Source organism: Zosterops lateralis (genome assembly GCF_965231275.1).
Source record: "Zosterops lateralis genome assembly, chromosome: 14".
Classification (NCBI taxonomy): domain Eukaryota; kingdom Metazoa; phylum Chordata; class Aves; order Passeriformes; family Zosteropidae; genus Zosterops; species Zosterops lateralis.
The window spans coordinates 7,703,178-7,720,434 of record NC_139774.1 but is presented as its reverse complement, the minus strand read 5'-3'; the positions used below and the strand labels follow the sequence as shown (position 1 = coordinate 7,720,434).

Here is a 17,257-nt window from a genome sequence, read left to right as displayed (position 1 = left end):
GGGCATTTTTTGTGTGTGTTTGTTTATTTGTGGGGTTTTTTGTTTATTTGGTTTGGTTTTCTTAGTCATTTTTTTTTGTTTCCATTGCAATTTATTCTGTAGCAAAACCACAAATTACCCAGGCAAAATGAGTGCTCCTTATAAGGTTCACAAATGGCTAATACTATCTGTCATAAATTTAAATAAGTGGATATAGTTTTCTCTTCAGATTAAAGAAGCATTTCCTGATATAAAGAGCTGTCATTTACTGTTTATACTTTTCTTGGAAAACCATGTAGCTCTGACTGGATGCCTGGGCAGTGGGGAAGGAGCGCTGCCATAAATGGAGCAAACCCTCCATGGTTCCTCATGGCTCCTCAGACAGGCATCTCTGAACTGCCTGGCTAAAGCAAAGTCCTCTGAGCCCAGTCCATGGTGTACAGATGATGTGGCTTCAGTATTTCAAAAGAAAGAAAATAAGGAAAACAAGCAAAACCCCTCCACACAGGTGGGATTTCCCATAGCCAAGGAGGACAGTTATTTTGCTTTCCATCTGGAGCAGTTTTAGGGAGACTAGGTGATTTTCTACCCCCAAGAGGACCTGTGCCCAGGGCAGGACCAGGGTTCTCTTCCTGACTGCAGCTCCTGCTGGAGCTCTCCTTGGAAGAGGTGAAAATCCTTGTGTAGTGACAGGAGGTTTTGCTGAGCCACCAGCTGCTGGGGTGGTCTGGCAGCAGAGCAGCTTCATTGGGAGTTAGAACCAAGTTTTGCTGGAAACAACTTTCACCTGCAGCACAGCAGTGTTTATTGTCATGGATAAGGGTTTCTACTGTGTGAAATGATGGACTGAATTCCTACCTTTACATTTCATGTTAGCCACTGATATCAAATGATGTTTGTTTTTTGGCTCAGATTGGACCCTTGAATATCTCTGTGAAAGTGCACCTCCTCTCCTAGGTGGTGATTCCTGCCCAGGGCAGAGGTTGTGGTCACAGTGGTCTCACAGCAGTGTTGGTGTGTGCCTTGCTGGGGTTAGGGATGATCTGACTGCTTGGTTTCCCTGAGACACAGAAATGGTCATTCATGTCCTTAGGGTGATCTGGAAGATGCTGCGTGGAGGATTTGTGGCTTCAGCTTGTTTTTTCCCAACTGTACCAACCAAGGTGTGGATATTTTTAACAGTGAGACCTTGTGGTGTGTCCAGAGGAGGTGAATTTTCTAATGGAGATGTTGCTGCTGGTGGCCCACGACCTTTCAGTGGTGCAGGGTTTTTGGGTGACATGGTCAGCCTGTGCTAAGCAGTAGGATTGCAATGGTTTTGTCAGGCCTTAAAGTCTTCATGAACACAGATTTTAAAGACTTTTGTATCTCAGGCAAAAATAAATGCTCAGGGCAAGGCAAGAACAGATGGTGACATGAGGAACTGTTCAGCTTGGGGTGCCTCCTCTTGGAGATCACACTGTTGGGCTGATTTGGTGGCTTCTCTAAGGGCAGAACTCATCTTGGCTGTGCCCAGAGATGTCCATGAGAGTGGCATTTCTCTTGACAGGAAAAACTGAGTAAAAAAAACCCACTTTGCTTTATTTCTGAGTAAGGACAGCAGCTCCAGTGATGAGCTATAAGGTCTATTTTTAGTTTGGCCCAAAGTGGGTGCACAGTGACTTGGTTCTTGGATTTCTCTCCTGTCTCCCAAGTGACCTGTTGGATCCCATTGCCCAGTGGTTAGTCATTGCTGGAAGCACATCTGGCATTCCCTCCTAGGTGTGAATGGATCCCTGCCTGCAGGATCTGCCTCCTGGAACATGGGGTGACCATGGTCCTGCCGAGGAAGCCATGTCCTGGGGCAGTGATGAAGGGTTTTGTTGGTTTCTGTGCATGTCCAGCCACTGCTTTCATCACAGTTGTGGATCAACACCCTGGACCCTGCTCTGAGGCTGAGCTTCAAGAAAGCCCTGCCTGTAGTGGTGTGGATTGGTATCTTTTTCCCTTGGGCAGAAGATGCTGGTCAAGTAGCATCTTTTCTGTACACTGCCTTCAACAAAATACAGTTTGCAAGTCATCACAAGAAGATTTATTTTGAAATGTGTTTGTCTGAAATAGGTTTGAAATAGCAGGCCTGTTTGTTGCATGTCTTTAGTGAAGACACATGAAATTTGATGTTTTGTCAAAGCAGGCTTCCTCCAGCCAGGCAGGAGTGTGAAGGGGAGGGCAGGGAGTTGTGCAGTGCTTCCACCCCCCTGGTGCCCTCTGGACTGCTTCATTCCATGCCCTTTCTCCAGCAACCCTTGACATTATATGTTACTAAGATGGAGAACAAGATGGGTTTTGTTTTCAGACTCTGGTCAGTAAATGCCCTTAGACTAGGAAGTTCAGTAGGGAAAGTTAGAATGTGGGGAAAACAAGAAGGGGGAATTACTGAATGACCAAGACCAAGTATCATGCATCAAATAAAGGCAGCCATTTGCTGAAATCACTGTTTGAAAGGACCTTGGGTGTGGGATGTGAGACCTCATGGCATCACTGTTCCTGCTGACACAGACTGCTGGGAAACCCTTGGCAGGACTGTCCAGACCTGCCCATCTGTGCCAGAGGGCCAGGGCGAGCCCCATAGCTTTTTCTGAACCTTTTGTCATCTGCCAGGGAGGGTGAAGGCTTGTGGTGCAGCTTTCCTGAAGAAACTGGCCCTATGCCCACACTGGGAAAACTGCTGGCAAGGGGATGGCACAGCTTTTTAAGCACGTTGGGCTACATGGCTCCCCTGTGCCCCTGGAGCCCACAGTCAGTGCTGGTGTCTGTGAAGCTGCCCCTGCTTTCAGGCTGGACTAGCAGATATTTCCTGTTTTTCAAATCTTTGTCCTTTGTCAAGGACAAATCTCTTGAGGGGGTTTTCCCTCCTTCTTCACACCCTCCATTTTCTAACTCCTTTCATGGCCAGACCCTTGACCTCCTTGAAGTTAATGGGTGTTTTGTTGCTGGACTTTTTGGATTCTGCTTTTTCCCAACATGTGCAAGTCTGTCTTTGGGCAGTGAGGCTGTGAAAGGCAAAGCAGCACAGTGGCCTTACTGTTCTGAGACAAAGTGGTTGAAAATCCTCATTGGTTTATGAAAGGAGTTGATTTATGTAACTGACGCCTATGTGGGCATTGATGTAAGGTGTGAGGAATTACTTGGGCACCCCTGGAACAAGGGCTGGATGTTCAGGCTGTGGTTAATGGCCCCAAAATGGGAGGCCAGGAATTCACATGGGCTTAGTGAGGTTATGGGGAAGGCAGTGATGGTGCTGATTAAGATTTAGCAAGATGGTTTAGGCTGCCCTGGTGATAAATTAGGCAGCTGTTCCACCATCATCTTCCCAGCTGTTGAATCTCAAGCCAAGGTAGCACGGGATGTACTTTGCCTGCCTTACTGCAGGAAGGGTCAGGCCAGTTATGTGGCAGCTGGTTGGAGAAGATCCGGGGTGTTGAGCAGCCCCAAGAATTATTACTCACAGACACCTGGTCAAACTTGTTCTTTTTACTCACTGTGAAGTTGCTTCCAAGTTACACAACAAATTCCTTAAGAGGTAAGAAGTGTGTTAGTGTGTTGTGCCAGGGGAGGTTTCAATTGGCTGTTAGGGAAAATTTCTTTGCTGAGTTTTCAAGCCCAGGGAACTCATATCCCTGGAGGGATTTAAAAGGCATATAGATGTGGCACTTGGGGACATGGTTTAGTGGTGGGCTTGGCAGTGCTGGGGTAACAGTGAGGCTTGATGGTCTAAGAGGGCTTTTTCAACTTTCACACTTTTATGACTTCCAGTCCAATCCAATTCCAGCCCTTCCTTTTGGTGACAGCACTGGGGCTGTTGTGCACAGGGCCAGGTGAATGCTGGACAACTGGGAGCATCTGCTGGGCCTCAGGTGCAGCCAAGAATCATAGGGTGGTTGAGTTGAATTTATTTCCTGGTTGTGGTGTCAACGAATAAATCCTCAAAGGTTTGACTTTGATTCCTTCTATCTAAACTAAATCCTGAAAGCAGTTTCTTCCCCCTCGGTTTGGTGTGTATGCCACTTCTGAATCTGCTTGGAGAACTGACTGTGAAGATTCTCTCTCCCTGCTCTGTGTATAGAGTTTCTCTGAAAGTTTCTGTACTTTCTGAGAAAACCCAGTAATGAATCTGCTGGACATGCAGCCCCAAAAGTACCTGGAACCTCATGTAGTTGATGTTCCTCCCATCTCCCCCAGTTCCTGGGGATTTTATTGGAGTCTGTTAGCTCTAAGCAGCACAGGCAAGCTGCTGGAAGATGGGAAGGATGACAATGTATGTTCTCAAGTTTCCAGTTAAAGTACAACTGAAAAAGTGAATCACAGCTTCCCCTCTGGAGCTCCTTGAAGACTAATAGAGAGGAAAACTGGCAGCTTTCCAGAGCAATACACAATGGTTTCAGCTGAGAGGAATGAAGGAGGAGAAATCCTGCAGCTTCTTCACATAATCTGAACAAGCTGGGTGCTTTGTGATGCTCAGTAGAGCTCAGCTCCCGTGCTGCTCACCTGCCTTGCAGAGGATGGATCCAACACTTCACAGTTATCGTAGTGAGGTTCACAATCCTGGGAAGTTTGAAGCATTGGCTGTAGCTGCTTCTAGACTGAGTTCAACTTCTAGAAGACTAATGGCCATATCAGTGATAAAAGTCAGTTGTGAGCATAGTGATGTGCTACAGTGAGAGATGAAGAGCAGTCAGGAGATGGGCAGGACCCTGGAGTCACCCCCCAAAGAAAGGGGGTGAAATGTAGTAACATGATTATTCTGGTGGTTTGTGGCTGTATGGTAGCAGCAGTGACCTGGATCCAGGCTGGCACTAACCTAAGTGATAAATGTTAGTTTTTAAGGGGATGGAGAAATTAGAAATTTGGTAAAACACAGGAATTCTTGCAACTTAAAAGCAGCTCTACAAACATTGAGAGACTGAGACATGCAGATCACTACCAGGTGAAAAAACATTCTGGTAAAATATATGAGCATATGCAAGTAATCTTTTGAGAATGACTCTGAGATTTTTAGAAAGCAAATGATGGGATAAAAGGTGTCTGCAACTTTGTTTTTTTTAGTGATGTCCTGTTTATGGGTCCATTTCCTATGAAGCCCTGTGTGGAAGGCCTTGCACTAACCTAGGTCAAGTTATTTTTCTTGGGATTGTTCTAGATGCCATTAAGAGAGCAGAGTGGTGTAAGTGCAGGGTAATGATTTCCACATAGCTGCCTTTAATCCCCTATAGCACATCTGAGAACACTTTTCCTGTCCTTGAGCTGTAAATGAAACAACTTGGAACATTTGAGTGATGCCTGATCTGTTGCCTGTGATGTATGAAAAGTGTGTTGTGTTTTTGCTGTTGCCTAAACACAAAACTCTGTCTGACCGTTGGTAGGGTGAAGGTGCTGCTGGGGGCTCAGGGTGACTCTGCTGGCCCCCACATCCCCACTGCTCTGGGGCTTGTTTTGGGGGATACAGGGGACCCCTGTGCTGCTGGTCCTGCTGGGGATGTGGCCATGGGATGTTCCTGGCAGCCAGGGTTGGGGCGTGAGCTCCAAGCATTAGCTCTTCCTGCAGCAGCTGCCTGTCGCAGCTCAGGCAGAGTAATCTCTTAATTGTTTTGGATTATTTCATGGTTTACATGGTATTTTGCTGTTCCCAGGGAAAAAAGTGGGGTCCCCCTGTGTAAGCATAAATGCTCATCAAACATAAAACTTGACTTTCTTTTTGGTGAGGCTGGTGGTTGTTCCATTCACCTTAGCTTTGCCTTTCAAAGTGCCCAGTGGAGCCCAAATTGTGCTGTATCAGCTTGTTTTAGTGTAGTTCAGGTGGGAACTGGGGCTGATGTCAGCCTGGCTTTGTTCAGACTGTTGCTGAAAGCTGTCAGAATTGGTCTCAGTTATACCAAGAATGTGTGGTCACTCTGCAGAACTTATAATGAAGCCTTGAGTTTAATAATTAAAGCATTAACCATGTATGGACTTCTCCATGTAAACTAAAGTCCATCCATGTCTGTCATTAAGAATAAATATACCCATGATGACTTTTGGAAAGCATAGGTTTCTGGTACAGTTTTCTTTCTGGTACAGACAGTGTGATCTCTGTCAGGGCTGTGGAGAACTGGGAAGTGATGGCAATGCTGGTGACTGAATGCCATACCTTCACACAGAATGAATTTACTGCTATTGCTCTTATCTTCTGCAATCAATATCACTTTCTGAAGCTCTGTTATTACTTACTGGCAAGTTGAAGTCTTTGGGGATGCTTTAAGCAGTGTTTGGTATGTGGGCTCCAGAGCTGAGTGGGGGAAAGTCATCATGGACTTGGGGCACTGTGAGCTCTCATTGGACCAGCTCAGTGCAGGGGAGAACACAGAAATAATAGTGGTGATCCCTGCCAATGTCATTAGGCATTTCTATTGTTTTGGGCCTCTAGATTAGATTTTTGATGTGGAAGCAATGTACACAGCACCAGATCATGGCAAAGAGCAAGTTGGGATTGCTGGGAATGCTGATCTTTGTGGGAGGGATTGTGTTCTGTTTGTCCCAGTTGGAAAGACCAATTTATAAGTGAATTGTCCCAGCCTAAAATCAAATAATAACAGTAAAGATAAATGATCAGAACAAGATCAGAGCAAGATACCTAGCTATGAGAGTAATCACTCCCTGTTGAAAAAGCTGTAAGGGCAGTAGTGAGAAAAAAAAAACCAACTGAAATCCTCAGGAGTTGGATCCAAAGTGTATTCAAGTCAGTGGGAGTCCCTGCATTTGGTAGGTTTTGGGTCAGACCCTAGATTTGGAAAGGCAGCTTTGTATTTTGACTTGTGTAGCTGCAAAATACCAAAGGTAAAAATCTCTTCGAGAATTTCTGGGTTAAAATCGTGCTCCTTATTTTTCAAACTTGGACTCTGCAGATAATTGAACTGAAAGTGAATGTGGTATGTGGCAGGGGTGAGAGTCCACAAAGGATGCTTGGATGCATCTCTGCCCATGGAACAAGACCTATTTTTATGAAGTGGTGCATATACAGACTGTGATGATAAACAGAATAGTTTGCATGTTGAAAGCTTTATCTTGAACTTAATGGAGTTTCCATCTTCCAACTTAACCTTCTTGCATCCTGAAAAGTCTGTGTATGTACCTGCTGGAACTTGCCCAGCCCCCTGCAGCTCCCTCATACCCTAAGTGTTGGAGATCTGAGTTGGGGATCACGTTCCAGCCATGTCCCCAGATGCCTTTGTGGGGAAAAATATGGTCAGGCACATGGAAAATCTTTGGATAGTGACAGTATTCTGCTCTGCCTTGGCAGCACTGAAGATGCATTTGGGAATGGAAACTGTATTTTTAGGGCTTTTTCTATCTGGCAACTGTTGAAAGGGTCAGGATGATTCATACAGGGTGGTGAAAGCCTTCTTCCTGAAAGGTGTTTATAGAATTCCTGATGTAGTCTAGTACACAGGCCTGCCAGGGATTGCGTGTGTATATGTATATCTATACACACATGTAATCAGAATACTTTCTGGATTCAGGGCCAGAATAAAGGGACAAAGCCAGGAATATTCTAAACAGGAGACACCAAAAGCCTTGGTCTCTTTAACTCCAAACTGAGACAGACAAAACTTTGTAGTTCAAGGGTGGTTTTGAGCTTTATGGTTTTAATAAGATGAAACTGTCATATTCTCTATTTATCATTTGTACTGTTTCTGAGGATAATTTTGGACAAATGCGAATACAATATAAACCTGCCAGGGAATTAATATATGCTTTATATATGTTTGGCTTGTTTTTTAATTTGTTTAATTACTTTTTTGTTTTGTTTAAGGAGCCTATTTCTTTCTTTGGGATTTTTGTGGGTTTTGTTTGTTTGGGGGGGAGCACTTTGGTTTGGGCTTTTTTAAAAGCAATTTAAGTAGAGTCTACTTCATTTCCCACTGCAGAGCTGAAGGGAAGACCTGGTCAACCCCTGTCCTGGAAGATGGCAAGGCGCAAGCGTATCGGATCAACATCGAGCCAGACCCACAGGTATGGCAGCTGCACCCTGCACATCTGCTGCTCTCCCAACTTGCCTCTGAGCACAGGACATCCATGTCTGGACTCTGGAAAGCCCTGTGATCTGCCTGCAGCCCTTCCAGAAGTGAAGGAGTTTCCATGTGTGGGTTTAAAGTTCTGTGCTTTTCTTGGGCTGGTACAGCCCTGGTTCCCAGGGTGAGCCAGATCCTGAGCAGATCTGGCATAATCCCAGCTGTGTCATTGCCTTCCACCCAAGCCAGGCTTTGCTGGATCAGCTTGCTAGGGACACAGGATGGCTGAGCAGCACGTGGAGGGGTGACATCCAGCACTGACCCCCATGAGGCCATGACCAAGCTCAGAGTTAGTGTTATTTTGGATGGAGCTTTTGGGAGTCCTCTGTCCAGTGCCGGCCCTTCCTGGGGTGCAGCACACCCAGGGTCTGTCTCCATCTGCCTCAGCTGGTGTGCCTCTACCTTGTCTGCTTCCAAAATCTGCTGCACCCTCCCAATCCCATGACAGTGATTCACCTCCCATGATGGTGGATTTTTTTGTTGTTGTTGTTGGTAATGTTTTCATCTTTTTCCTCTGTTTTTTTTTTTTTTTTTTCTCTTTCACTCCTTCTCTCTGTTTTGCAGCTTCTCTCTTCCTTCTGTCCTCAGCTCTGTTTCCTGGTGCCTTCTACCTGTACCCTGCCCTGCCTTACTACCCAGTCTCCTGAAGCAGCCAGGTGGTGGATGGAGCTGAGCAAGTCTCCCCATCTTTCCTACCCAGCTCTAATGGCTTGTTAGCAAGGTCAGAGGTGACTCTCATTCTCCTTTGTGTTCTCAGTGGGAAAAGAAATGGGGTTTTCTTCTCACTCTCTGCTTATGGGGTACTGGATTGTCAGTTTTCGTGTGTGCTGGTCTATATTGTGGAGATACCTGGGGAACAAGGAGGAGACCAGGGAGATAGGCAGAGCACAGCTCCTGCTGTCTGGGTCTTTGAACATGTGCTGAGCTGATGAACATGCTGCCAACTTTCCCAGGGCACCCGAGGTCATGGATGGCAGGGCTCAAGCCTGCTGAGGTTTCTCACTGCTGTAGATTGGCCACCCCTCCCAGGGCAGTGGTAAAGGCCCTGGGGCTGCTTACAGCCTTCAGAACAGCAAAGTCTGTCAGTTCAGACTGACAGAATCCCCTGTGTTTTGTCCCCAAAGCATGTGAGTGCTCTTTGGCTGATGCTGAATGTTCAAATATTACTCAGATGCTCTCCTTCTCTGCAGAGGTGGTTTATGTTATATGCTATTCCATGCTTTTTCTCCAGCCCTTACAAAATGCCTGTGTGCAGGATCTACTGGTTTAGCTCAACTGCTCCTTTCCAGAGAGGCTTTTAGAGTGTCCTGATGAGGGTTGCAGAGTGCTCCCTTAGCCCTTCCTCGGCTCAGTCCAGAAGGAATACAGGAGCTGCAAGGGTGGAAGAGAGAGGATGGTGCTACAAGGAATGATGTCTCCTTCAGTGAGGAATGGGGAGAAAGTACTGGCAGCAGAGAGCCCACCAAGTCATCAGGATGAGGGTGAGATCCTCCAAACCCCATGAGGAATGTGAGGCCATTGAGTCTGTTGGCCATTCCAGCAATGTGGAATTCGCAGGTATTCTGCATTTCTGCCCAGGGACAGTGGGCAGAGGCACAGCACAACAGCAGCACCAGCAGAGCTGCCTCAGTACCACACACCAGTGACACTTGGGGCTGTTTCTTTCCTGCCCTGACTTACAGCACAGGGTGATGTGGGAGCTTGGGCCTTGCATTCTGGCCATGTTTGCTTCATTTATCAATTACAGCCATCTTTTATGACAGATAGTGGTTTTTTTACTAGACTTTATGTATGAGTAATATTAAATGAAGAACAAATGTGCTGCAGTTCCACTGCCAGATACGACTTTCTGAGGTTTAATGCAGATTGGATTTGAATCTGACTATTAATATATGTTTCATATGGATCTTTTTAAAAATTAGACAGTTTTATAGAATATAATGATGGGGGGAGGGATGGACTATTCTGAATCCAAACCGACACTGAAATTATGTAAATCTGGGGAGTAGGTGTGTAAAGCAGATGTGTTTGTGGTAGGGCACCAAGAGAAGTGTGTGAACAAGGGTACACAAGTACAGGCAGCAGATGCCTGCTCTTGCTCTTTTTTTTTTTTGGTGCCTGCATCCATGTGTTGTCTTCCTTAGTGGCTTTTTGGGTTCCCCAGAGAGGAGGTGAAGGTGGTTCTATGCACACCTCCAGGCTGCTTTGCTTGCACCCAAGATGTGTTGGTTGTCTCTTTTCCCCAAACCACCTGTGCCTGCAGTGTGGTTCATGGTGGCAGCCTGGAACACATGCCAGCAGCTGTGCTAACCCAGGTGTTACCACTGATGTCCTCTGACCTGTGTGAGGCTGAGGGTCACCACCAGCACCCAAAGAGAGCCAACCCTTGCTGCAGGTATCCAATCCCCTGGGACTGATTGAGCAGAGCTCCCAGGCATGGCTGGAGTCCCTATGAAGCAATGCCAGGTGACCCAGGGCTGTCCTGTGCTGTGTTCATTCAGCCCCTCTAGCAAAGGCACTTACTAAATTGGGAGAAAGAAAAATTTCATTGTAAAGTAATAACTTGGCTCAATTGTGCAACCTTTAGGTGCACTTCCTTGCATCTGGAAAAAGGCAATCCACTTTGAAACACAGGGAAAAATTTCTGCTGGAATTCTGCCCTCAAATCACAAAGAGAGGTTGGGGGTTTATCCCTGAAACAGGTTCTGAGAGTTTTACCCCAAGTGGCCTTTGCAGTAATGTGGAGCACATGTCCTTTCTTCCTCCAGGTTTTACACTATATGCTTTTTCATTATACTGGGCAAAGATCTGTTGAAAATCTTGACTTACGACTGCAGTAACTCTTGCTTGAAACATGTGGGCATAAGAATGCCTCAATCTGAGTGATTTATAGGAAAATCTGTTATTACAATTTAGGGGTTTTTAGGTGTAATCTTTGTCTTGAAAGCAGTGAAATTTGTAGTTACCTTCTGTGCAAGAGAACCTGGAAGATATGGAGTAGCTGGTGAGTTTTCCTCTCCCCTCTTTCTATATCTATTGTAGTTTCTCAATTGAGCTTTCTGGTAAACTCCTACTCAGAGTCCAAGAATGTAATCAATCCTCCGTATTAAAACTTTAATTATTGCCATGACTGTGGAGAATAGCTGCTCTCAAACTGAAGAAACTGGAACCGGAGAGCTGCTTTTTCGCAATTAGCAGCAACAACACTGAACAGGATGAGTGAGTCACTTTTGGGAATTTTTTTTTTTTTTTAAAAAGCAGACTTTGGTAATCAGTTGGTTTCACCAGACAAGTGTGTCCTTAACAGCAAAAACCTACAGAGGATGCCCCAAATGCAGTGATGTTCAGACTTGCAGCCTAAAGAAGGGCTGCCTGTCTGTTGGACCCAGAGATGAGTGGAGGTGAGACCCATGGGGATGCTAGGGACAGCTCAGAGCTTTCCAGCCTGCTGTCAAGATTTCCATCATGCAGACATGACATCTCTGCTGATGTGTTGGGATCCCCAGTCTCACTTGGCATGGTGTTGGCGTCCTTGTGGGCACTGGCCCCAGCCACTCCTCCCCAGCAGACAGGGAGTGGGAGCACCCATCCATCAGTTTCTGGAGGTCCCACTGTTTTTGGCTTCCCGTAGCGTGAGCTTGCTAGTCAAAATACCACCATGCGGGGCTAATAAAAAGAGAGGATGTTTGTTTCCTTGTTCATTCCCACACTGCCAGAATTGGCAGTTCTTTGGCCCAGGGGGGCTGGAAATGTGGGGTTTGGGCTGTGGGGACCCTGTCAGTGCTAGCTGACAATAGATCAAGTATGTGGGTGGGAGAATAATTGCAGCAGAAATGAAACTGGCAGCACGTAGCCAGAGCTGGAATAGGATGCAAGTCCTCCCAAACCTGGATGCTTGGCTGAAATAGCTATGTGGGGTGAAAGGCTGGATTTCCTCTGGTAGTGCAGACAGGCAGAGGCACTTCCCACAGTATTTCATTGGGAATGGTATCCCGGCGCTACTGAGCTAGGAGGCCTGTGTGTTGTTCTCAGGCCGTGGATGAGGCACGTGCATCAGCACTCTTGGTCCTTTCTTGTGCTGTGTCCTGAGCAGTAGCTTTCCCAGCCTGACCACCTGACTGAGAGGGTGAGCTCTGGGCAGTGGAGAAGAGCCACAGTATCAGGAGAGTTGCACAGGAACAATGAGAAGGTTGATTTTACTCATCACTTATGAATTATTTTTCCTATGTGTTATTCTGTTCTTGACCCAGGTCTCAGTACATAGAGATTTGTTGTTAGTTTGCTCTGACTAAAATCAGGTGCAAGGTGTGTCACTTGCTATGTGAAAATGCCAGCCAGAATGGGGTGAAGATGAGGATTTAGGACAAACTTATATCTACTGTAACTGTTTGAGCAGCCTAATCCAGGCAGTGCTGGGTGTGAGCCACGCCAGTGGAAATGTGAACACACCTTCGTTTGCCCTTGTCAGAGGGGCTCAGGTGTGTGGTTTCAGTACTGAGGACTTGACACCTCTCATTGCACATGGCATCCACCCAGTGTGGGCTCTGCAGCATCATTCTTGGGAGCTTTTCATGCTAGCCCTGGCTTCACAAATAGTGTCACTGCTGATCGTGCTTGCTCCTAATTACATAAATAAAACCACATGTGGACTTCAGGGGAGTCTGAGCCTCTAGTGCCCCAGCTCTGAGCACCAAGGGACAGCAGCAGTATCCCGCGTAGAGCAGGGAAGGTAGTTTGCTGCTAACCTGACCCTTAGCACTGATATTAACACCTTTAAAAATATCTTAAATATGCTCATATTTACTTTTGCTAGATTATACTTTTTTTTTTTAACTGAGGGTGAATATCTCCTTATTTAATTAACTGAGTAATAGATTTAATTTAACTTTAATTAAATGGAGTATTTGTTTTAAGTTCTCTATGGGTTGCTGCCAAGCAGGAAACTTCTATGTACTTCTTTGCAAAAGCCTGGCATAGGCCTTGCTGAGTTCTGTGAGCTGGGGTTTAAGGCCTCCTAGCTGGAGAGGTGGAATTTCCTTTCCCAAGGTGACTGACCTTCCTTCCTCCCCTGCTCGTGGGGCAGGATGGCCCATGCCTGCTTCTGGGAAAGCTCTTGCTGGGACCCCCAGTCCCAGGTGGCTGGGCACCACCCCGCACTCTCCCGACGGAAGGAGGGAAAACGTCTGCCTCGTGCTTTGGGGAAAACAAAGGATGAGCTAATGCCCTGGCACAAACCCGGGTTCCCTTCCATGGGAACTCGCAGCTCGTTGTTTGAGGACTGATTTAATAACAGAAACATGCTGAATCCTGACAGCCACTGTGGGTGCATCGGCTGTGAGCTCCGGGTGCTCAGGCAACATTTCACACCCAGATATTGTGGTTTTACACTACAAAAAAACACTGGTCTAATTTACTGGGTGAAGAGGTTACACACACATAGTGTGTGCATTTGTGTTTACTTTTGCCTGTGGTATAACACTGCATCATTTAAAAGCAAAGGAATTTTCTGAATAACATCTTCAAGCTGTAACCTTTTATGTGAAATTCTCTGCGTATGTAGGATAAATCAGCATCTTTAAGTGAGTTTTGATAGTCCTGGTATATGAAAAAGGCAAAAGCAATATTAGGATAAAGGAGGGGAAAATGGGAATGGAAACTTCAAAATGGTGTTTTCTTCTGTCCAGGTAACTTGAACAATTTGTTCTCATTGAAGGTACACAGGAATTATACTGAAATGATAACAGTGGGGGTTGATTTGGGACAAAACAAAATGCTGTTGAAATAAGTGCTACCACAGACATATACTGTATTGTTTTACTTGATAACATCAGTTTCAGTGATGACTCTCTTAACACAGGTAAGGAAACTGCTGCTTGTGTACTCAGAAGTGCCAAGTGTTTGGAAGCACAGGTGTAGCTGTCTGTTCTTATCCATCAGGAAAAACAGCTTATGGCCTTTTATTTTTCCTTGTGTCTCCCTTAAGAGGAACTAATTGCTCTTGGAGGTCACTTAAGTGACCCACTGGGGTGAGAGCACGTGGAGAGAGCCATCCCCAGTGGTGTAAAGATAGAAGCTGCAGGGATGCTCACTGTTGTCCCTCAGAATGGTGAGGCTGAAGCAGCTGCTTCCACTCCCTAAAGCAGCTCGTGCCACAGAGGGCTGGGAAACACTGAGACATGTTTTTGAATCTACGTGAATTTATTTTTTTCATGAGTGAGGAAAAACAAAAGGTTGGGACATTCCAAAATGAAAAAAACATATCCTGTTGTTTTGCTGTGTTTTCTGATGTACCTTACCCTGGCTTTTACAGAAGGAGGTGTACAGATAAGCCATGCTGATGAAATAGGCAGCTTTTGGTTTTAAGCATGTAATATTTTTTTAGCCTGAAGCTTAACTTGTTGCCAGTGAAACTTTTATTTTCAATTAGGTGCTGATAATGATTATGGAAAGAGAATCAGAAAGTGTGATATGGTAACCCTGAAAATACAGTAACTGAGAGAGAGGAGAGTGACAGTAAGCTGGAAAACATGAAGTCAGGACCTATTCTGTTAGAGTTAAGCTCACTAGGTTTGTCCTATAAGCCAAACACCAGATGGTGAATAAAGTGATTAAGTGGAAGCATGGACTGCAATGGGAAGAGCTACATCTTCACTGGGAGAAAGGGGGCAGGCAGGAGGGTGGGTGGACACTTTCTGTGATAGTTTCAGGGGTTTTGTTCATCTGCAGTGGAAATTATTTTTTGGAAAATAATTACTGGAAATAGTATTTTCTGTCAGTGGGAAAGTTAATCCAACAGCAACTTGTGAGTGGTGGGCATCAGTCTGACACCTGCACTGAGCAATGCCCTCCTGTTCCTGAGCTTGGAAGTTGACCCTGGACACTGGGATGTAGAAGAACAGCTCTCTAGGGTTTAGACTGTTGTTGAGCCTAGCTCTAGTGACGTAGTCATCTGGCAGGAGCTTACTGCTGCTGGGCAAGGAGAAAATTTCAAGGCTTTTTCTACCAAGACATTCAGACACTCTCTGTCTGCTGGGTAAATACCCCTCCCACACTTGATGTTAGAAATGTGCTCTCTGCACTGCAGCAGGCAAGATAAATGCAAATACATTTTAATCTTTACAGTCTTGAGTAACTTATTTTCATTGCTGTGGATTTTAAGAGACTGCCAGGGAGCCAGGTAGGTTAAGGGATAAAGTCCTGGCACTGCAGCTCGAGTCTCTCCTGAGCTCTTTAATTTGCATGAGGGTGCAGCTTCTGCCTGGAGCTGTGGGAGGAAACATCCATTGGAGCCTTGCTGCTGGCCATCCACATGGCTGCTCCAAGGTGGAGAAATGCTACTGCTCTGACTGTGAGAGTTTGTCCCTGGATTAAATGTGTACAGGTCTTGTGCTATACAGAATCACAGAATGTTTTGGGTTGAAAGGGACCTTAAAGCTCATCTAGTTCAGCCTCCCCCTTCTGTGGCCAGGGACACCTTCCACTATCCCAAGTTGCTCCAAGGTCCATCCAGCCTGGCCTTGAACACTTCCAGGGATGGGGCAGCCACAGTTTCTCTGGACAACCTATGCCAGGGCCTCACCACCTTCACAGGAAAGAATTTCTTCCTAATATCCCATCTAAACCTGCTCTCTGTCATTGTGAAGCCATTCCCCCTTGTCCTGTCACTACATGCCCTTGTGCAGTACAGCTTGTCCTGGGAATATGGGTGGGCTGGGGCTGCACGAGGCTCCAGCTTGACTCATGTTTCATGTCAACATTGTCTGCAGCCTTTTTACAAAAAGATTATCTGATTTTAAGAGTTTGGTCTCTTACTTAGATCTGAAAAATGAATTTGATATTTAGTTGACAGCTGTGAAAGGAGTGTAGTGAGAAGGATGTGCTGGATAAGGTTTTCCTTCAGGCTGTGGTATGCGTTTGTTATGAGCTGGTTTAAACTCAGAAAACTGAGGAAAGATAAGTCTCTGTGTATAAACTGGAAAAAACCTTTGAAGGTTCAAAATACACCCAAAAAGGAGATTAAAACCAAACGAGATCAGTTGTTGGTGCCAAAAAATTGATGTATTTTTTTTATATAATAGTTAAAGAGGCAAAGAAGAAGAAAAAAAAAAAAAAAAGAGAGAAATAGCTAGAAAATGAAGTATGCACGGGGAGTGGGGGAAGAGAGAGAGAGAGAGTGACAGGGTTTAGGTGGAGGCACATCACCCATCCAGGAGACCTAACGATGTCTCAGTGCTCCCTTCTGTCTGGTCTCTTGTTGGTGAGGGTCCCACATCGCACTGCCACACACCAGAGAGTTCAGAATTCCCTGGATTAATGCACCTTTTGGGCAGTGGGAAGGCGCAGGGGCCTCCCTTGCAGGGCCGGTGTGACCTGTCCCCGAGCCCCGAGGGTCTGTGGCCCATCCCCGGGGCAGGTCCGGCCCTCGGGGCCTTTTCTGGGCCGTGTCCCCCGGGCTGTGGCTCGGCTTTCCCCGGGGGAGCCCCAGGGCACAGCCGAGCTCCTCCCCTGCCCTCACCAGAGGCTTTTCCACAGCCCAAAGCTCTGCTGAGCCACCCCGGGCTGTGCGGGGCTATGCGGGGCAGGGACAGCCCAGAGCTCTCCTCGGGCTGTGCAGGCCCGGTGTGACAGCCCAGAGCTCTCCTCGGGCTGTGCGGGCCCGGCAGGGACAGCCCAGAGCTCTCCTCAGGCTGTGCCGGCCCGGTGTGACAGCCCAGAGCTCTCCTCGGGCTGTGCGGGGCAGGGACAGCCCAGAGCTCTCCTCGGGCTGTGCGGGGACAGCCCAGAGCTCTCCTCAGGCTGTGCCGGCCCGGTGTGACAGCCCAGAGCTCTCCTTGGGCTGTGCGGGGCAGGGACAGCCCAGAGCTCTCCTCGGGCTGTGCGGGGCAGGGACAGCCCAGAGCTCTCCTCAGGCTGTGCAGGGACAGCCCAGAGCTCTCCTCGGGCTGTGCGGGGCAGGGACAGCCCAGAGCTCTCCTCGGGCTGTGCGGGGCAGGGACAGCCCAGAGCTCTCCTCGGGCTGTGCGGGGACAGCCCAGAGCTCTCCTCAGGCTGTGCCGGCCCGGCAGGGACAGCCCAGAGCTCTCCTCAAGCTGTGCGGGGACAGCCCAGAGCTCTCCTCGGGCTGTGCGGGCCCGGCAGGGACAGCCCAGAGCTCTCCTCGGGCTGTGCGGGCCCGGCAGGGACAGCCCGGG

The 17,257-nt window shown here is 47.0% G+C and overlaps 1 protein-coding gene across 1 annotated transcript in view; it reads left to right on the top strand.

Annotated features, from left to right (window-relative positions):
- The window catches only part of PDLIM4 (PDZ and LIM domain 4), a 46,309-nt gene that overhangs the window by 14,445 nt on the left and 14,607 nt on the right, over nucleotides 1–17,257 (top strand). The window contains exon 3 of the mRNA XM_083871545.1: nucleotides 7,923–8,007. Within this exon, the coding sequence (XP_083727671.1) occupies nucleotides 7,923–8,007 (85 nt within the window). The remainder of the gene's footprint in view (nucleotides 1–7,922; nucleotides 8,008–17,257) is intronic.